Raw genomic sequence first — 22,557 nt, forward strand, 5'->3', positions numbered from 1 at the left:
TAGGAGTCCGGACGGAGTCTTCCTTGCGGTTGAAGTCGTGGACGGAGCCCGGCTTCCGTGGGAGTCCGGGCGGAGTCTTCCTGCAATTAAAGTCAGGTGCGAAGTCCGGCTCCCGTAGGAGTCCGGACGGAGCTTACCAGCAGTTGAAGTTGGTGACGGAGCCCGGCTCCCGTAGGAGTCCGGGCGAAGCGATGGGAGTTCACCAACAACAGTAGAAAGTCGGAAGAGACTTGCAAGGGTCAATCCCGCTGAGAACTTCGACCGAGGATATTTTATACCCAACACCAGTCCCCCTACTTCTGAGTTTGAATTTCGAATGAAGGAAGTACAGAGAGGTCATCGCAGCCGAAGTTCTCCCCCTGACGCTCGCGCGTAACCGTCCTCAGATATGTTGGCATTTAATACGCGCATGCCGGAGCCCTTTTTCTAATTAGGGCGACCCAAAGAGTCTTTTCGGAACTCCCACCGGGACGTGATCCCAAGCGTCGTGCAATGAAAGTTTGCGAACGGTCAACTCCAGGTCGCGGTGAGTGGGAGTCCGGGCGGAGTCTTCCTGCAATTAAAGTCAGGTGCGAAGTCCGGCTCCCGTAGGAGTCCAGGCGGAGTCTTCCTTGCGGTTGAAGTCGTGGACGGAGCCCGGCTCCCGTGGGAGTCCGGGCGGAGTCTTCCTGCAATTAAAGTCAGGTGCGAAGTCCGGCTCCCGTAGGAGTCCGGACGGAGCTTACCAGCAGTTGAAGTTAGCGACGGAGCCCGGCTCCCGTAGGAGTCCGGGCGGAGTCTTCCTTGCGGTTGAAGTCATGGATGGAGCCCGGCTTTCGTGGGAGTCCGGGCGGAGTCTTCCTGCAATTAAAGTCAGGTGCGAAGTCGACTCCCGTAGGAGTCCGGGCGGAGTCTTCCTTGCGGTTGAAGTCGTGGACGGAGCCCGGCTCCCGTGGGAGTCCGGGCGGAGTCTTCCTGCAATTAAAGTCAGGTGCAAAGTCCGGCTCCCGTAGGAGTCGGACGGAGCTTACCAGCAGTTGAAGTTGGCGACGGAGCCCGGCTCCCGTAGAAGTCCGAACGGAGTCTTCCTTGCGGTTGAAGTCGTGGACGGAATCCGGCTCCCGTGGGAGTCCGGGCGGAGTCTTCTTGCAATTAAAGTCAGGTGCGAACTCCGGCTCCCGTAGGAGTCCGGACGGAGCTTACCAGCAGTTGAAGTTGGCGACGGAGCCCGGCTCCCGTAGGAGTCCGGGCAGAGTCCTCCTTGCAGTTGAAGTCATGGACGGAGCCCGGCTCCCGTGGGAGTCCGGGCGGAGTCTTCCTGCAATTAAAGTCAGGTGCGAAGTCCGGCTCCCGTAGGAGTCCGGACGGAGCTTACCAGCAGTTGAAGTTGGCGACGGAGCCGGCTCCCGTAGGAGTCCGGGCGGAGTCTTCCTTGCGGTTGAAGTCGTGGACGGAATCCGGCTCCCGTGGGAATCCGGGTGGAGTCTTCCTGCAATTAAAGTCAGGTGCGAAGTCCGGCTCCCGTAGGAGTCCAGACGGAGTTTACCAGTAGTTGAAGTTGGTGACGGAGCCTGACTCCCGTAGGAGTTCGGGCGGAGCGATGGAAGTTCACCAACAACAGTAAAAATTGGAAGAGACTTGCAAGGGTCAATCCTATCGAGAACTTCGGCGAGAATATTTTATATCCAACGAAATGCAAAAGTTTCAGAACGAACAAGTCCCAGCGTCATTCCTCCAAGCAAACGAACAAAAAATAAAAGAAAAGAAGAGAAAAGAAAAAAACGCTGGCGAACCGACCTACAATCAACGTCTCATTCTCATTGATATAGCGTGCAGCTACCATTCCCAACTAAAAAAGTGGGCTCTTGACTCCCAACCCATCCGACGTGGCCACCGCAAATCGAACACGAAAACCCGTTGCCCTGACAGGAGTCATCATAAGCATCTTTCACCCACCTTCTTTTCCGATTCTCCCCTCGCCGCGAGGGAGACACGTGGAACTCTCATAAAATATCCACCGTCCTTAGCCAAGGGTGTAGCGAAGGAGGTGAGTATAGGCGGAGGACGCGACTCCTTCCTTCGAGGGAATGCCAAGTTGCCCGCCCTTTGGGCTCGCTCTCTCTCCCTCTCTCGCTCTCAAGTCCGCAATCCAACGTCTCTCGAGAACGAAAAATACCGCGCTTCTCCTCTGTTAGGCGCTTTCGCCCCGATGATTAGATACCCTGGTTTATTCCCCGAATTTTTATTCGAATATGCTTCGATTCCGTTGCCTGCCGCCTCTTCTTCCGTGGGCCGTTCTCGTTCTTGTTCCTCTTCCTCCTCCCGCGACTTCGCAGTCGGTCGAATTGGTTGCTGGGAGAGACTTCTCTTGGATCCCAAGCGGTCGGTCGAGGAGGGATTCGCGATTTGAGATTTGGATCGGTAATTCGGCATCGGTCTGCGATTCTTGATGGGATCTGCCTTCGCGGTTCGGCATGCGGGAAGGTTTATCTGATCTGGTTGTTTGTAAAGAATAAAGATCGCGTTTTGGACAGATTCTGTTCTTTCTATCCGGCTTCGGTATCTGCATTCCTTTCGGTTTTTTTTTGTTTTTTGATTCGGAGTTTTTTTAGAGAACTCTGAGGTGTTGCGTTCTGTTTGTCTGAGAATTTGAAAGAAACAAAGGAAACCAGCGATCTTGGTAGATTTTTGTGGCTTTGATGTTGGTCTGTTTGGGGTATCATTGTTTATTTCCTTTGGGCGGTGTTTTCTGAAGTTGGAGGGCTTCTAGGGATTGGATCCTGGTGAAAGGTGAATCCTGTAGCGGTTTTATGATCTGGGACACCGGAAAGGTGGGACTTTGGGGAAGATGTATGCGGTGGAGAAGTTGAGCAACTACATCACCCGGGGGGTGTACACCGTCTCAGGGCCTTTCCACCCGTTCGGAGGAGCTGTGGACATAATTGTGGTTCAGCAGCAGGATGGGAGCTTCAAGACCTCGCCGTGGTATGTTCGGTTTGGGAAATTTCAAGGTGTGCTGAAGACAAAGGAGAAAGTTGTCAGCATATCTGTCAATGGAGTTGAAGCTGGATTCCACATGTTCTTGGATCATAAAGGTAAAGCCTATTTCCTCAGGGAGTCTGATGCCGAAGAAGGAGACTTCATTGTGTCTCCCACATCCTCTGGAGACGAGACAGATGAGAAGATGCGGAATGGACAATTGAAGAAGATTCAGAGCTGTGATTTTGATGGCGGTCGGAGAGAGATGATGAGCCAGATGGATATGGGGAATGGGAAGATTGTCAAGCAAACAAGTTCAAGGCGCTCCACAATTTTGGGTCTTATGTTTGGACGGAAGTCGATGACGGTTAGAGATGAGGGGAGCAATGTGGAGAGGGTGAGTTCGTTGGAGCGTGCAGAGATTGCAGCTGACCTCTTGGAAGTGAAGTGGTCGACCAGTCTCCCAACCAATGATCGTAGAGATGTTAATTCTCCTGGAAAACAATTTGAAAGTGATGATAAAGATGTGAATGTCATCGAAAAAGAACAAAGTCCACATACACCTTCCTTGAAGGATGGCCCTGATCATGATGAAATGATTCACTCTCATTGTGAGGACCTTGGTGATAATTTTGGGTGCAGTACTGCAAGTAAAAATCATTTGGAAGAGATAATTAAGCATGATTCTCCATGTATAAGGGCTGACAAGGAGGTTATAGATATTTGCACATCTGAGAATGACAATGTAGCTGATAGGTGCAGGTTCATCTCTGATGAAGTGACTTCAGAATCCAAGGATCCTGATGCTAATAGCCAAAGTTGTGATTCTTTTAAAGATTCAACTGGTTCTCATGGTGAGCAATTGAGTGACATTTTTGGAAATGATATGAGAAACAAAAAAGATTTTGAAGAGATAACTTCCCATGATGACACTGTAAAGATTTACACTTCAGAGACCAGCAATACAGCTGATAAGAGTGAGGTAGTCTTTGAATTAGTAAGAATAGAATCAAATCAAATTAATGTTCAAAGTCCTGGTTCAGTTGTTCTTTCTCATGATACAGTACAGTCATTGAGTGAAATATGTACAGGTTCAACCAATGATTCTTCTGTTCTTGAAAACAAAGAGAAGGAAATTTCTTCTTTCAGCTACTGTGAAACTCTAGAAAGCTCAACCCGCAGGTTCAATGTTTCCATGAACCGAGCTCTTGATGCTGCGGACCTCTTTTCAGGTGGCTGTGGACAGGGAAAGATAACTTGTGAAATTCAGTGTGACACAAATGAGCTGACCTCTGCAGTAAGGTCACAACCAGAATCAGGTGCTTGCACAAGTAAAGAAAATTTGAGTGGATGTCATGACCAGAATTTGGATATTTCAAGAGTTGAGGTTTCTTCGGTCTCTCAAAATGATCAATCTGACTGTCCAAGCAATGCTGGCTCTTCTCCCATGATGGCTTCTGAACAAATTTTGAGTGGCCTTTATTCTTCATGTAATGGAGTAATTGAGGAATTGACTCAGGTGACACAAACAGTTGATAACCAATGTGATTGCTTTGGGAATGAAGCTCAGATGGAGGCAGGAGAAACTACTGAGCTCATTGAGATCAAGCGACTTGACTCTACCGATCAAGTAGAAGAGTTAGAAAATGTTTGGAAGGGAATTCATGCGAAAGAATCTTGTATCTTGAATGGTGATAATAGTGCTTATGAATACAGTGTTGCTTCTGAATCTGTTAAAGAAATGAAAACCAGTGCCCTGTCCCCTGAGGGCTTAGAGGATGTTCAATTCCCATTCAGTGACCCTGACAGCTTTGCTGCTAAAGAAATGGACCCTGAGTTATTGCTTGATGACACAGCAGTGGAAACAGAAGATCACAAAATGGTCACTGCAGAAGCAGACTTCAAGGAGCATGAATCGAAAAACAGAGAAAATGAGAATTTTTTGGAAGGCTTTTCTAATGTGTCAAGGCCTCATACCAGTCCAATAAATATTGCTGGAAGCCAGATGAATGAGGCAGGAGATGAACTATCAGCAAGATCTTTACCCAATATCCGTTCTGACATTCATGATCTTGAAGGGTCCAATCCTCTCCAGCCACTAAGTTGCTCACTGAATTTAAAATCTACAAATGAATTGGTGGATGTTTGTGAGAAGGAATGTTCCAGCTCTTCAAAATTGGAGGTAGATTCTCATAGCAGTGGAGAGCAAGGTCAGGTTAGACCTGAACATGTTGCTACAGTTGTTGATGTTGAAAACAAGGGAGAGCACAAAGGCGCTCCAATCAACCCTGTTGTTGGTGAGTGAATCTTTTTCCTCCTGCTCCTGTATATATGTAAGTCTAGGAAAGCTATATATATTACTTTGCCTATTGGTTCTTTGGTAAATTCAATTTTTAAAGGTTGCACCAAAATTTTCTGCTGAATAGATGCATCTTGAACTGTATGTCAGCAAAAGCTTTGCAAACATGCCTCTCCAGATCTAGGTTACACATGATTAGAATATTGGATGCATGCATATTTTTGAACTAAATTTGGATTTTTTTAAAAAAATATTACGTACTTCTATGCAGAGTTATCCCTCTGCAAACACTTGTTATATGAAGGGATGGGGCTGATGCAGCTTGTCAAGCATTTAGTTCCGAAAAGGTGAATTTAGAGAAATTTTGTGCATTGGGCCCATCACTTGTGAAGAACAACAAGCTAGTTATCAAAATTGGTGATCATTATTATCCATGGGATGTGGCTGCACCACTCCTTTTGGGAATGGTTTCTTTTGGCCAAGAACAAATATTCAAAACTCAAGGGATGATCCCTGTGGATCGAGACGAGAAAAACATTAAAGGGGATAGTTCAAGTGCCACAGTACCAACTGGTGTTAGCTGGAGGCTTTGGCCGTTCAACTTTAAAAGATCTGGAACCATAAGCACTGCACACATGGCCCATGAAGGTTTCAGTGAAAAAGATGTAGATTCTGCTTCTGAGAAGACTAAAAACCTGACTTGGGAAAATGACATGCTGAAAGCCAGGGGTATGAAGAAGGTGCAATCACGTACTCCAACTTCTGAACAGCTTGCTTCCTTAAATCTTAAGGAGGGTCGGAATATCATAACATTTAGTTTCTCCACTGCAATGCTTGGGCGGCAGCAGGTAGTTGTTTTAATAGCTTTACCCATTATAGACATATTTTAAGATGTAAGTCTATTATCTAATGCATTTTTACAATCAACAGGTGGATGCTAGTATATATCTATGGAAATGGAATACTCACATAGTTATTTCTGATGTCGATGGCACAATTACCAAGTGAGTTCTCTACTTGCTATTTCAAATGCACATTTTAGGTGACTTTGCTTATATAGGATGGCTGACAGGTGCAGCTGTTTCATCTCAGACAATGGCCAGCCTTGCTTTATGATTAGGCAAGTAATGAGTGGAAGAAGCACTAAGCCATAGGTTGTCAGATCTGGTCATATAATTGCAAATTTGCAATTGCTTGCATGTTCTGGCCCACTGATAAAAGTTGAAGGGTCCGCCTGCTTTACCACTCACTTTCTATTAAGCATAAATAAAAGGGCTGGTTGCTTTCTGGGACGGGACAGGGAAGCATGATCCATGATAAATCATGCAACTTTCATATCTGTTATTACTAATAATGGAGCTTTCAGTGTAGTATCATCTTGATACTCCCATAGAAATCTAAATCACATGGCAAATTCTGTACTCTTCCTAAAGTTTTCTGGTCCTCCTGATATGTGGATCTATGGTCCCAGAAAGTAAGCCATGTCTGCTGTTTTCATTATGTTGATCCAAGATTCTGTCACCTGCGCCTTTGCAAGCTTTTGAAGTGCTGATTCAAGTTACATACTGTAGGCATTTTTCTGACATTTGTTGGACTTGCTTAATTGAATTTTCTTTTGTAACACTTGTTTTTCTCTTTTCAAATAATGTGGTTTTTATTTAATATTGCTACATATACTTATTAGCATGTGGGTTTACAGTGGTGTTTAATGCAAATGACTTGTCTACCGAGGAAGTTTATAATGTAATTGTGCCTCTAAAAGTCAAATATATATGTTATAAGATCTGGAGCATGCATTATTATCACTAAAAACTAACATGATCTATGTTAGGTAGATATGAGTTATAGATGAATCTTTTGCATGTCATTATTCATGTATAGACAGGTCTTCCTATTTCTTCATGCTGATTCTTGCTGTGTGTCCTCACTATGAAGACATTGTATATTGTAATTGGCCGATACAGACATGAAGATACATAAAACCTTAATATTTTGTGTTACAGTACAAAGCAAACTTCAAAGCCATAACCAGTTTGATTGGTCTCCTGTACTCAAGAAAAATGGGATTTTCGGCCCTTTGATAGTCAAAACACCTAAATATGTAGTAGAAACTCAGGTTACTTGAAAATGTTGCAGGCTGGTCAATATGATCTTTTTATAATATTTCTAACTGATCCAACTGATGAAAGGTGAAATTGGACTTCAAAAGATTGTAAGAGAAAGCTAGAAGTAACTCAGGAGAAAGAATGCAAGGAACCTTGATGGCTTAAGGATCACTTGTGAATGGTGGTGAATTCAAATTAAATCACCTATGTCTCAGTAGTAATAGTAGTTCAATTGCAGTAAGATCTCATTTCTTTGATTTTAGCATTTAAATCGATTGTCAAAAGTTTAGTAGCTACTCTCAGCTTTTCAGCATCCAATGATCAGAACCTTGAGTTTCTCTCTGTTTCACTTGTAGGCTTTTTATGTCATTGAGTTTCACAAACTTTTGAGTTTTGATGGTTTTTGGTCATTTGATGCAAGACTCAAGCAATGTTTTGGCATCAATCTTTGATACATGTTGAGGTAGTGCCACTAAGGTATGGCCTACATAAGCATGGAAGGTCCTAAAAACAAATATCTAGCTTGCCGTCCAATTTTCAGGGATATGGAGGAAGAGGAAAGATTTGATTGCTATGGCAAAAGGGATCAATTTTCCAATCAAACTGGAAGTAAGATAGATGCAGAATAAATTCTACATAGCAACATATTAAAAAATAGAAATTTTATAACTGAATAGATAAAGAGATCACAGATTGGTACATAAAAGAGACAAGAAGAGAATTGAGAGAGAGAGTCAAGCCTGGCCAAAAACTTATTCTTCCAGCAAAGTCACTCCAATAAATCTCTAAATTTCATCTTGTCACATAGACTTATTTATATGGTCCAAAATGACTAGTAAATATTGATTCTTACTCAAGAAAAGACTCTCACCTAGAACGACTGTAGGATTCTTTCCACATAGCTTGACAGCAAAAAAGAATCACTACTCCTAAATAAATCTGCAACCACCCCTCTTTTTTCTCACTAATTTAACTCCAATAAAAATATATAAACATAATGTAAGATATGCCAGATGGACACTTGATGGACCCAGCTAAAAACTCCTGAAAGTGAAGTTCTCAAGTCTCAACAGCTGTTATTGTTGTTGGCCGCTGTAGTAGGAACAGTGCTGAATAATAAATCCCCTTTGTAAATAAAAAAGACACTTAATAGAACATCATTAATTGTTTAAATACCAAAAGGACTTAAAATGTTGACTTCTATTGGACCTCAAAATTATGTCCGATAACAGTCCTGTGGCATGGAGATGGACCCAAAAGATGCTCCTGCATCACATGGGAAGTCTTTTTAAGTGCATAGGCTTAAATGTAGTCTGGAAAGAAGTCCATATGGATGTAATCCAAATAGAAATTGAAGTCTGAGAAGTGCAATTCATAGAAGTAGAAAAGCATAAGATGTGGCATGGCTCTATGCTTGTAGGAGTTGAGGTTATCTTATCTTTCTTACGCAATTAAACCTCTTATTTTATTTCCTTATTATGAGCAACCCAAGCACACTAAAAATGATGTTCCCTGTCGGCTGCCACTTACAAACCAGCATATCCTCTTTGTGTCTCATTGTATGGCTTCAGCCTGCTGATCATTCCAAGTGGTGATCCTGGAGTTATTTAGGGAAAAGCATGCTAGTTAGGAGCTTTGAATATATTTGCTACTTCCAAACTGTTTGGCATCGTTATATCTGGTTGCTTGCAAACTCAATACGAGACATATCTATGTATTAAATTTTCTCTGAGTAGCCACTTGTAAAGATATTGTTGACTTTGTCAGTGTTTGCCTGCAAAACTTTTTTGATCGCAAATGGATGATCTGAGCTCTACTTGTAGATGTGCAATAAGCTGTTCTATTTTATTCCTCTTTAAGAATTTTATACTTTAAATAGGGCAGTAGATAACTTCTTTAGCATGTAAATTTTCCGGGCTCTCTGTTTGTGTGTAGTTGCTTATTGTGGAATTGCTTTATCTCTTGAAGGTCTTGGTTTTGTTGATTTTGCTATATCTTTCTACTGATTTTACAGATCAGATGTTCTTGGACAGTTCATGCCTCTAGTTGGTGTAGATTGGTCCCAGACTGGTGTTGCACATCTATTTTCTGCAATTAAGGTTCGCCACAAGTTTCCACATTTGCGATAGTGACAACTTAACATGGAACATTTATGAATAAAACTTTAGTGAACAGTCACTTCTTTTATCTGTATTGAGCTATCAATTTGGTTTAATGGTGAATATAATATTATCAATTGCACTTGGTAAGTTCAATAATGCGCTGTGGATAAGACTTTGTGTATTAAATACAGATCATAACTGTAAATCTTAATAACCAAGGCCCATTTATTTGAATTTGGCATTGTCTTTTCTTTGCTTATTGTCCTATAAAAGGCTACATCTGTTGTCACCTTTTGCTTTCTTGATCCTTTTAGCTGTCAAGATGGATACAGAAGCAGAAAATATTTTAAAATGGCTAAAGGGTCTGGCCATTTGATATAGTTTCTCTCCAATTGGTGATTATAGGGACACCTAATGGACATCCTTGAGTTGAATTGTTATAAATGAATATTTACTGCCCATCCACAAATGACCTGATTTCCCAACACGGTTTGCAACACCAAGATTTTAAATATTGGTACCAAATGCTGTAAGATTGTTTCATCAGAATGCTACAGTATTGGCACAATTCCAGTATTGATGGTATGTACAGAAAATGAGCTCTTTCAAAAATTTGAAAAACCATCGATGCTGACCGGCATGGTCAGTTCAATACTGCAAGTGCACACCAGCATGGACTGATATAGACCGGTATGTCAGTATGTACTGGTATGACTATGTCAACATTCGGCAACCATGCCAGTGCAGGTTTCATCCTAGAATGGTACGGAACCGGTTATATCATCCTGTTTATATGATTTTTGCATCCATGTGGAACACCCACGGTACTGGTCTTATTGATCACATATTGGCATGGTATGTACTATGTACCATGATATAACTCCATAACTATCTCCTCATGATTTGTTTGATACAGGACAATATAGAACATGGGATGTACTAGTACGTATCAGAGTAGAAGACTTTATGTACTGCAACATGGGTCGGTTTTTCAGCCTTGCCTAGTTTAAGTGTGAAATGCATACCTAAACTACTTCCCTCATCCAATCAAGCTTATCTGATAAGATTTAAATGACTATGGTTGATGCAAACCACAAAACTCATATAATCTGCATAGAGATGTTTCAACTATATAAGAAACTAAAAAATGTGGATTGAATGAGATCATTAATCTCCTTTGTGAATATTGACTTGACCAAACATAGAAGCATCTTGCTCTTCTAAACAATTTAAAATATCCTGGTAACACCAGAACTACAATATATTTTTTGCAGTTAACTCTTTCCTTTAAGTTCTTTGTTTATTGAGAGTTACTCTAAATGGCTTTCGCTCTACATGACTTTTATTTCTGTTATCCTGGGTTATTTACTTTCATTTCTATCCCTATAAAGAAATCCAGTATCTCATTAAACAGAGCTTTATTATATCTTTGTTTGATATGCATGCGCCCATTCAATTTCTAGAAGTTTTGCACTTCATCTTGTTTGCTCACTCCTTTCTGTATCTTTCCTAGAGTTGCCCCAAATCCAACTTCATGTTCTAATCTTTGTTTGGTCATCTTACATGCTCAAACTTCTCAATTGCCAATCTTTTGAACCATGTAATAATCTAATCCCTGTTGCATTTAAAGAGCTACCCTTAAGTCCCAAATGCATGCATCTATCACAGATCCTAACAAGAAACTATACATTTTACTTTATGTGATGAAAAACCAAAAAGAAACATGTTAGAGTGTACTTCTTTCTGTAGACAACATAACATACTAATTGTATATTTTTATGGTACAGTTTGAAGAGAGGGTCTTTTGTTATTTGAAGATTGTTTAGAAGACATGTTGAGCTCAGAGAAACCAACCATAAATTGATCAAGACAGATGATTCATGGTTGTAACTTCTAAGGATGTTAGTCGTGTTCTAGTTAAAGAAACCATCCCATAAATTGAAATATTGCACATAATGTTGATAGCTTTTAATTTTGTCTTGTCAGATTGCCTCGTTAATTATTGAATCGTATTTTGTCAAAAACATCAAGGAAATAGGTGATGGATACCTTCGTGGTCTAAATTTGAAGAGAATTAAGCCAAAAATTAGGAACAAACCTTAAGTCTTGATGAATATATTATTGAGGAAGACTAGCATATTTTCTGATTTTTTCAGCGGGCTTACAGATTAGCTTGTTATGTAGTTATGGCTTACAGATTAGCTTGTTATGTAGTTATTGCCTCGAGTCTTGGACTTCATACCTGCTTGCACTGGCACAATTTATAAGCTCTCTCATATTTTCTGATTTTTTTCAGCAGGCTTACAATTAGCTTGTTATGTATGTTGTTGTTGCTTCAACACTTCATACCTGCTTGCGCTGACACTTGATCATAAGCTTGAATTTACATAATTTGAACTAGGTTTTCGAGGAAAGGTGGTAGAGGATATTGTTTGTCCATTTGCTATGAAGTTAAAATCGAATCACTTGTACCATAGTGGCATTATCTATATAATTGCATCCTTTTCTCTTGCTGATGCCCAATGAGATCTAGAATATTACACCCTGTCATCTTTGTAAGCAAATTTCAGTTCGTTACAGGAGAATGGATATCAACTGCTCTTTCTCAGTGCACGTGCAATTTCACAGGCGCATCTAACAAGGCAGTTCCTTTTCAACCTTAAACAGGTCACATATAGAGAACCAAATCTCAATTATGTTATCAGCATTGTAAAGTTGTCCTTTCTATGTTATCTTCATGCCTAAGTATAATCATGAAGGTACTGATGAAGACATATTCTCATTTCCCAGAAATGTAAATATGTTGTAATTTGCAGATGGGAACTGCTCCCTGATGGTCCAGTTGTTATATCTCCAGATGGACTCTTTCCTTCACTTTACAGAGAAGGTAGTTATTGTGTATGTATATTATAACACGCACACACACTTTTGATTTTGCTATTGATATTGGAAGAATTCCATGTAAAATTTATGTTGGTTATTTTCATTCTCAGAGGTTAACCTTATTTTGAGTTAGAGGCATCAACATTTATAGCATATATCCATGTACTTCAGCCTTTACATGGCATTTTAAAAAAAAAAAAAAGCTGCATGGCATAATTATAATTCTCACTTAAATTATACTCTTGTTGCATATCCATGTTATTTCTTGAGGATGATTAGGGATTATATTATGTCAGCAACCATAGGGCAGCAATTTTTACCCATGTGCATACTGGAAACTTGATGTTGGGTTCAGTTGGATGCCACATACAGTCAACAGATTTCAGTGACCTGCAATCCCGCATCATGTATTTTAAAAGATTATCAATTGAACTCATGAGAGTCCAAAAGAAGACATAAACAAATTTATAGAATGGTTAATGATAAAAGTTTGTAATTGAGGTTTACATCATAAGCTTCTTAGAGAATTCACTTTTGTACACTTGGATGAATATTAGTGGCATGATGATTGCATCAAAAGTGTCAGAAATAAAACCTGCAAATCTTGGTCATAAGGTGTACCATCAAGAGGCTAATAATGTGATGTTATTAGTTATTGTGAAGCACCAAGAAAATTAGCAGAAGTTGTATTGAGGCACAAAGAAAGATGGGGCTATAAAATTTAGGGAAAGTCTGAATTCTGATAAGAAAAGGAGGGTAAATGAGTGGAAGGAGGCGAAGAGGTACAGAAGGCTAAAGATTTGTGGACCAAGGAAGAAAAAAATATAAAACTTTGTTTTCCCATAGGGGATATGAGATTATATGAAAAAACTACATTTCTGTGTTGTATGAAGCATATTAATTATGTGATATGTGCTATGCAGCGGGTGGTCTAAGCAATTCTAGGTGTTCTAATAATTCATTTTCTCATATAGGGTCTTGCTAATTCGATGATACTGAAATTATTTAAGTTTTGTTGGTCTTGATTTATCTTCTAGATGGTTGCTTATGATAGCTTCCATAGCCAAAAAGTGAAATTGTTAGGCAAGGGGCCAGCCTAATTTATAGCCGTTGTTTCTAATTTTTTAGGTGCAAGGATTCCTTGCTTCTGGGATTTTTATATTCTACTAGAAGGTTTAAAGATGCAGTTTTAGGTTTCAGTTTTGGGCTTTGACTGGACCAAATGAACTTTGATTTTGACAATACCATGGCTTTGGTGGTTTTGGGTTTGTTTTCAACATGATTTTAAAAAATGTATATAAATTGTCAATTAAAAATATAGAATTATAAAAAAAATAAAACAAGTCATCAAAATGATTTAACATAATTTTAAGTATATAATCAAGGTATATAGATCGGTACTGGAATCCGTACTGGCTGGCTGGCAGTAGAGTTTGTACGGACCGAGGCGAACCGAAACAGAGGAAAGAAGAGACTGGGAGGAGGAAAAGAGAAAGAGGAGAGGGGGAGGGAAGGGGAGGGAGAAGGGGGGAGGGAGGGAGAGGGCGCGGAGGACCGCGACGGTGGCCATAGGTGGGCCATAGCGATTGGAGGGTCGTAAGGCTTGCTTATCTACAATTCAGTCAAGGAGAGACAGATAAAGAGGGGGAAGCAAAGAAAGAAGGAGAGGTAGCCATCGGAGAGGCGTGAGAGCTCCAGTTGCCGTCGTTGCTGTCAAGGTGCAATGTGGTCTCGACGCCGCGAGCGTGAACAGGGGCACATTGTCGGCTTCATTGTTTCTTTGATTTTTTTTTTAAAAATGTAATGTGAAGCTGAAATAGGTTTTGCCGGTTACTATTCATCTTCCCTTTTTAAAAGAACCAAGAGTGAACAGGGGTGGTGCCCTATTCACGACCGCGGCTTCGTCCGGTGTTTTCTGCTGCTCGATGGCTTGACGGCCACAGAGCACCCGACGCCCTCCGGCAGCCCTCCTCGATTGCTCTCCCCCGATAGGTGTTCTCCCTCTCTCTCTTTTCGCTCGTTAAATATCTATCGGAGACCACATAGCTGCAAAGGCCTCCCGGCCCTCCGGCAGCCTCGTGGATCACGCTAGCTCCATGACATCGTGCCATCTCTTCTCTCCTTTTTCTCTCTCTCCTCCTTCTTTTTTATCTTCCCTCTCCCCCTCCGGTGTGCGTTTCTCAAACCATTTTAGTTGCACCGAGATAGCTTGGAACCCCGAACATCTGGTTGGGATGTTCGGCTATCCATGTTATATATTGTTTCGGAGTTGGGACCTTGGATGTATCTTGGTTCTTTAGTATTGAGATATCAAGAATATATTTTTAATGTATTGTAAAAAAATTCTGGTTGAATATAATCATCATTTTACCGTTTGTGGAAATTTATGCATATGATTTTTCCGGTGCATATGAGTTTTTGAGTTTTCGAACTTAGCAAAATGTCAGAGTTGTTTCCTTTTTTGATTTCTTTTTTTTTGTACTATACACAATGGTTTCATTTTTGTCAAGCTTGTGAAGAAACAGCCAAGAGTAACTACGGATTTAGAATTTTGATCCCAACCTAGTTTTAGCCATTCCTAGCTATGTCTTGAATTGGATATTTGTGCTTCAGTTTGAGAGTTTTTGGTGAGCTTCTAACCATTTATTGAAGTTTTATTTAGTTTGTGGCACTGCAAAGTCAGAAGTGAATAGTTGAGTTCCATGTGAGAGGTTTTGAATTTTTTATTTACAGTATTGTTGCTTAATTATTTTGCCATATATGTTCTATAAACATGATTCTTTTGCTTTGATGAAATTGTTGAAGCTATTGTACCTTTATTCTATGTTTAAAATGATATGAATTGAGTTTCTTTAACTCTATTAATTGTAGTTATCAGAAGAGCTCCTCATGAATTCAAGATCTCATGCCTAGAGGTGAGTTCTGCTCTTGCACATTGGATTTTCTAGATGTGCTTGTTTTTGAAGCTTATTATTGTTATCTTATTTTATTTAATCATCTAACTAAGAGTGGATTTGAAATGTGCTGAAACTTCTGCTATGTTCTTTTTGTGGGTGTTGACGGAATTTCCGAATGTGCTTAACAATCAAATATGACTATATTATGCATCTTCTACTAATTTGTTTTTTCTATTTGAACATTGTCGTGAAATCTTTACAAAACATGGTAGTTTTTGGTGTCTACTTTGTGTAGCAGTACAAATTGGTCAGCTTCCTATAAAGTGATTTTCCTATATTATACATGTATCCAGATCTTTTGATGTCACTGAGGATAAAAGATGTATTCATTTGTTTTCCTTAACCACTCGTTTTTCTTCCTATATTTACTATTAATGGTGTCCCTTATTGGATGTAACCTGGTCCATAATGATCTCTATATTACAACAGCTTTTTTTATTCTATTTTGCATTTTTCTTGTTTTCTCCAAGTTTATCACCTGTTGATGACTCTGGTTGGGCCCTTATCATAAAATTGATTTTCCATAGCACAACGTTGTATCCTTTTTGCGGATGTACATCAAGAACAATCATTACATGATCCTTGGACTGAAAACCATCTAATCCTGCTGGAGTGCAAAATTATTAGTACTACCTTAAAACCAGTTTCCAAGCTTGTTGATTCTCCTAGGAGTAGATGATATTTTTCAGTTCAAAACGTGCGCCTGAAGTCAGTCTTGTAGTTAAACTGAGAAATTTGCAGCTGTTAGATACATCCTTTTTCTTCTTGATCAGCACATGCTTCCATAGTTTGTTCATAATCTTCTTTGCGCTCTGATTTGGATAACTCCTGATGCATTGGAAAGCTCTCCGATGAGATTTTAAATGATGTTAAGTTCATCCTTGAATTCAAAACATGTTCTTTTTGGAAGAACCATTCTGCCTTTGTCTAAGAATGATAGGCTGCAGAGTACTTGGCTGATGCACCATTTCTTTCACTTTCTGATGCCTTGCATATTCTTTATGCAAATTTCATCATATTATATAAACTTGTCCAATGTTCAGAAACCTATCATCATACATTCGTCACCTTTTGCAACATTCCTGCTCCCACTTTCAGTGGTTTTTGCTATCTATTACTGCTAGGACTCCCCTTGATCACTTCTGCCATAGTGAAATTGAATTTACGTGTTTTATTTTCTGCAGTTGTATCTCCATATCAACTATATTGTTAGAAAACACGCCCCTAAATAAACTTATGCATGTCTCTTACTGTGTCTGGTATTTTAGGCTATTTAGGTGCTCTTCCAGTGCTACTTATCCTCGCTTTGGCACATAAATCAACTCTCTCTCCATCCTTTGTTCTTTCAGCTAAAGACCTCCTATGAACTTTTTTGCGGCTAGATTTTATGGAAAAGGGTTATATGAAAACTACACATAAATAAGTTAAACAAATGTGCATGTTGGTTGCTTCAGATAAAACCTTTTGTGGAAAAGTGATGATACCTAAACTTGAAAAGGAATTTTTGACAAGTGATGGTATGTAAAGTTTGACAAGTTGATACACAGCCAACCTGTTTTTTCTGTAAAACTCCAAATTTATTTTTATCCCAGATGTTTTTATAAAAGTTAGAGGCAACCAAACAAAGTTTAGGTGTGTGAGGATGTGATTTGGGCATGTGTATTGGTGACGTGAAAATAGGAAATCCTAACCATCTACAAGAGGAGGCACAACGTTCAACTTCTTTGGACATCTATCCACTGAAATATTATGTCCTTAGATATTTACATTCCATTGTAAAACTCTAAAGCAGATCAACAATTTAACACTAGTTTCAGAACCAAGGATTGAAATGCCCATGCTGGTTGGCTTGTTGGCCACCAGCTTGCATGGCATGTTCCATGCTGGTACATGCCATGCCAAAAATAGTGGCTTGTTGGCCACTATTTTATTTGCCAGTCCATAAAATGGAAAAAAGCTTAATACCTTTTTTAATTAAAAATATTTTAATAAAAGAATTAATAGGTGTCCTGCTTGGTGTTGGTAGTGGCCCGACATGGGCTGACACTTAAAACCTTGAACAGAACCATGATCATTAAAGCTTAAAGTTCAGATACTTAGGTTGCTGTTATGACTTAATAACATTAACGTGCTATAGCATAAACATTGGTTGTCATGTGGATGTGAATGAGAGGTGTGGGAATAAGTACACTTTGGGAGTTTAGGGCTTAGTTGAAGCAATCCAAATTAAAGGTCCAAGAGGGTCAAAACTCTCTTTCTCTGCCACACCCTTCTCCTCCCCCCTCTTTTTTCAAATCAATTAAGAGTAATAAGTAGTATTTTTGATGTTGAAGTGCATTCCTTTCAAGGGTCTCATATGGGGGTAAGCTACTCAACTAAGTGCCTTACGGTTGCCTAGTATTTATGTTTCCATCTTGGCTATCAAGGTTCGCTATCTTAGTACCAGACCCCATACCTGTGAAATCCCACTATAGTATTGGTATGTGGTGCGGTTGTGTCAGTATGGGACGGTTTGGCATACCTATGGTATGGGATGCCCCGTATCGCCCGGTAGGGGCAGTACGGCGAATGTTGTTGGCTATGGTCCTCTCCTTCGTTAAATGTTTTGGTAGTTATAATTCTTTTTATTTTTAAATGATAAAAAAGAGATCCTCCTTTATCACTTTCCTGATTTAATTCAAATAGTGTTTTAGGGAAAGAGAAGGTATAAACTAAAATGGAGTAGACTAATTCATAAATGGTTAAGATTATGACCATTCGTTAGATACTCTATCTTCCCTTTTCCTCCGCATGTGAAACTTGTTCATGGAACGGTCAATCACAATTTTATGAATGCAGTCTACACAATTTCAAATTTCAGCACTTGCTTGGCTGCCTAGGCTTTACCTCAGTTACTGCTCGGTCCCCTGAGGCATTTTAATGGCTTTGATTTCTTTTTGCCTTTTCTAGTTCTAGAGCATGATCCTCCAAAATATTGTTTTATTAGCATAGGTTCCACATTTTTCTCTTTCTAAAGCATAGTTCCAGGCTTCTAGCATTGATCTTGAGAAACACAAGGGAAGGTTGCAAATCTCACCTGGGAGAAAGCTGGCTATACATCATCTTCAACTGTCCCATCTCCACGCTAAAATGCCATCTAGGGGGGGCATATGCAGAAGTCATCTACAACATAAATCTATATGATCCATGTACAAACAGTTGCTAGAGTGAAAATAGTATGTATCAAGGACACATTGGCATTGGCACAATGGCACTTCTTGTGCTTGTCTATATACAAGACTATGATCAGCAACTTTAACCTTGAAATTAAGGTGAATCTCCCGGGCCTAGCAAATGTGTCAGTAAGAAAAAGGATTGCTTCAATATGGGCTAAAAAGGAGACTTAATGGATATATTGTAACAGCATGAATAGTTAAGGGTGGTCAAGTGGTGGAGGTGTATCCAAAGGACGAGAAGGCATGATGCTTGAGGACACATGGCCGTGGATGAAGCTCCATGATTTGGTAAATGCCAAAGCTATTAATAATGGAAGCAACAAAGGTGTTATGTTAGTAGTCAAGAAGGTCAAAGGGAATACATGGAGATTGGAGCATGGTAGCTACCATAGAATTGAACAGTAATGGAGGAAATGCAATTGCAATTGTTGAAATTTGGTATGCTAAAGTAAGCATTAAACAAGAATATGGATGACAGAAGTAAAAAGGCAAAATGAAATTGTGATGTTGATAAATAATAAGGCCATTGTGGTTGACAAAGCAGGCCAGTATGAGTAGGAGCTAACCATGGGGTGATCTGTTAAGCTTTCCGGACTTCAAAGTTGGCTAAGGTATGCATGAAGTCACTTTGGGCATTTGGTTGTGGCGATGTGGCCTGAAGTGAGGTCTCACTGGGAGAGGAACTGAACCTGAAAAATGACGAAGTGACTTCCGCTTGTGGTGACTCTAAGTCACTTCGATGAAGTGAGTTCTCGGCCACCTACTTACAAGCAACCAATTATGTGCTAAGGGAGGATTGTTGGTACAAATAACCTGAAACATAATCCTAGCATTAGAGTTCCTACATTGGCAAATAATACGGCAACTGTGTAAAAAATGGCTGCTGTCCGCAAGGAGGTCTCTATTTTCCACATCTCAATGAGTGATCGGATGATTTTGTAGTGGATGGGTTGTCTGTTAACCTTCAGATACAACTTTTTGGTTTGAACCAGTTTTGGTGTGTCAATCGATCCAACAGTGATGATTGGAGTGAGTTTACCAGTTATGTTGAAAGGTCCCGATATATTGATACAGTCTCTGATATTCTTAACTTTAGGTGCAGGTGGAGTGAAGGCAATACTACTATAAGGTATTGACCTAAATATATGCAATAAAAAAATCAAACTATTATGAGTAAGCACCACACTTGCAGGGTGCATGGGGACCATAGATAGGCTTTTCCACTAAGTCAAAGAGAATGAAAATTTTTAATGGACATTGTGCTAAACATGTACATATATTTTGATGCAGATATAAAATTACAGACTTTGCCTGTTTGCCCCTTCACTTGAGAAATACAACTGTGAAAGGTGAACAGCTCTTGCATTTTTTTTTCTTGTAATCGTTTCTTTGTTTACTTGGTTTACAATGTTGGGCCACGGAGTACTTGTGATAAAGAAGGTCAACATTCATGGATAAAGCATTTTAGCTTCCTATGGAGCTGACGGTGAACATATGGTTCTAGCTCACAAAATGGCTAAAAATTCCATTTATGTATGTTAAAGCTCAGTCATGTGTTAACTTTACTGTACTAATTCATTAAATGTGCTTGGTTATGTTTGATATATGCTGGCTTCTTTTTTCTTTTGCTTCAATTTGTCACACTAGAAAGGTTTTGTCTATTCATTTCAGAAGATATAGTTTCAAAGAAAGGTTTTAAATATCGGTGGGATGATAGGGCATCTCACCATCTTAAGTGTCTGGATGTGGCGCCATCCTGAGTGTCAGGAAATGACAAGCTGGGAAATAGACCAGGATGGGATGAGACATCCAAAGTCCCGACAATCAGGATGAGCGGCAGCTGCGGCATCCCGCTCCATAGAAAAACCAAGACGGCCCCATACCATGATATTTGAAACCTTGTTTTAAAGGCATATTATTTCTTTCTGATTGCAACACATTCTAAGCAAGCTCTTACTTCTATGATATTTTGCAGGAAATCAGGGCATTATTTCCTTCTGATTGCAACCCATTCTATGCTGGCTTTGGAAACAGAGACACGGATGAGATTAGCTACCTTAAAGTCGGAATTCCTATAGGAAAGATCTTCATAATAAATCCCAAAGTAAGATTTTTAGATTGTGATAGTATTAAAGAAACTACAATAATCAGCAATGATTTAAACCAATTTAATTTTCTTATGTTAAATGTGTAGGGTGAAGTTACAGTGAACCATCAAGTCGATACAAAGTCATATGCTTCCCTTCATGCATTAGTCAATGGAATGTTTCCTCCCATGTCCTCAGCTGAGCAGGTTAATCCTATATTCCTATACGTCACATTTTTGGTAAAATCACTTTGGATTTTGGATCATCCTATTTAGTAAGAAATTTAATGCCTGATGTTGGGCGTAATGTGGCTTGGACTTGAATGATACTTTTCTAGCTATTACTGTCTTACATTTAGTTAAGGGTGATTAGCTTTTCATATCTTTACTTCAGTATGCTTAAATCAATTTTATGTGCTTTCAATTGAAATTCTGGCTTTAGGAGGACTATAATTCCTGGAATTACTGGAAGTTGCCTCTTCCTGAAGTTGATGTTTGAACCTATCTATGTCCTCTCAAGAGGAGTTGAACTAGCCACGTGGAGTGTGAAGATGGAGCATGCTTGCAAGCATCGCTTGAGAACCTTCAGGTAAAGTTATTTCATTGCTTACTATGTAATTCTGATGTAATGATAATAATTTGTTAGCTCAGCAATCCTTGAGAGGAAGAAGCACACATGCAGTTTGCCCATGCAATGAAATGTTTTATCAAGAGTCTGTGCATATTTATGGATGTATGCATGATTTTTATAGCATACAGATACTTGATGCATCTATGTATGTTAAAATACGTGCTATTTTGATTGATGAGATGGAAACTCTCTCATCTTTAGTATTGGAAATAAATAGCTAATTTGCTGACTGGAGCTTTATTAGTGAACCCATGCACAGTTATAATGCTCCATTTCGAGACAGACTAAGGTTGTTCAACCATGTATTAATATTATGCTTGAACATTGATTTATGTCTGGTTGAGGAGCATATATTAATTAAGATTCCTTAAATGCTGTTAACTTTTGCAGGCCAATCACTGGTTGTGTACAGTAAAAGCGTGATAGATTGTCAGCTGGACATTGTACATCATATTAGTGGATTGTGGAGGCAGATCTGTTGTACCTGATGGATTTGTACACTTGCACGGTTGCACCATAAACTCGTACAAGTAATGTAACCACAGCTTTCATTCATTAGTTATTGTATAAAAAAAAAAACAGAATAGTTGCAAATAAATGTAATGTCAATTAATTACCAAAAAGTAATTGTAATGTCGATTCCATTCTTATTAGCATTCATTCATGTGTAACTTTTTACTACATCAAATGTCAACGTGCTTCAGAGATAGTGAAAGCAGTGTACAGATTGACATTATCTTTTAATTTTTATGGCATTGGTCTTAACTCAATGGTTGTTCTTTGGCTCACTAAGAATCTTGTATTAAACAACCATATCAGAGCTTGAACTAAGATGACTCAAGCTTCATCGAAGCTCTTGCTCTTCTTTCTGCCTTTTCCTGTTGTAAGCTTGATTGGAAGACTCCAAATAAGGTCCAAAGAGCAACAGGTGATGTAATTTAATAGTTAAAAGAGAATGTAACATATTGCAGAAATCTCACAAAATCGAGTTAACAGCTGAAGCTTGATGGGTCCTATTGCTCCGTTTGATGACATCTTTCAGTGAATGGAGCTGTGGAAGTCCCATTAGCTGTGTAACTTTGTAGTATGAAATCTCTGTCGTTCTCTATCACTACTCTGGCTTAAAAGATTGAAATAGCCGCGCTGTACTTGAGACATTGTGGATCAGACATAACTGCAGATTAGGTAGTTATTGAACTTTTCTTAGTATATTTTTAAACTTTGGTTCCCAAATTCAAATAGTCTTAAGATATTTTGGAACAGATCATCAGTAATATTGGATTTTTCTCAGAATATTTTAAACCTTGGTTAAAAGGTTGCA

The 22,557-nt window shown here is 39.5% G+C and overlaps 1 protein-coding gene across 1 annotated transcript; it reads left to right on the plus strand.

The window, feature by feature from the left end:
* Positions 1-2,100: 2,100 nt before the first annotated feature.
* On the plus strand, positions 2,101-22,006 carry LOC105048682 (phosphatidate phosphatase PAH2). The gene is given in 12 exon segments (XM_029265613.2): positions 2,101-5,255; positions 5,529-5,567; positions 5,570-6,105; positions 6,188-6,261; positions 9,377-9,461; positions 12,045-12,131; positions 12,255-12,351; positions 15,219-15,262; positions 20,495-20,623; positions 20,714-20,812; positions 21,048-21,194; positions 21,627-22,006. Coding segments are annotated over 11 exon segments (3,675 nt in total). The 5' UTR covers positions 2,101-2,827; the 3' UTR covers positions 21,105-21,194; positions 21,627-22,006.
* The last annotated feature ends 551 nt before the right edge of the window (positions 22,007-22,557 follow it).

The sequence above is a fragment of the Elaeis guineensis genome, chromosome 7 (genome assembly GCF_000442705.2).
Source record: "Elaeis guineensis isolate ETL-2024a chromosome 7, EG11, whole genome shotgun sequence".
Classification (NCBI taxonomy): Eukaryota; Viridiplantae; Streptophyta; class Magnoliopsida; order Arecales; family Arecaceae; genus Elaeis; species Elaeis guineensis.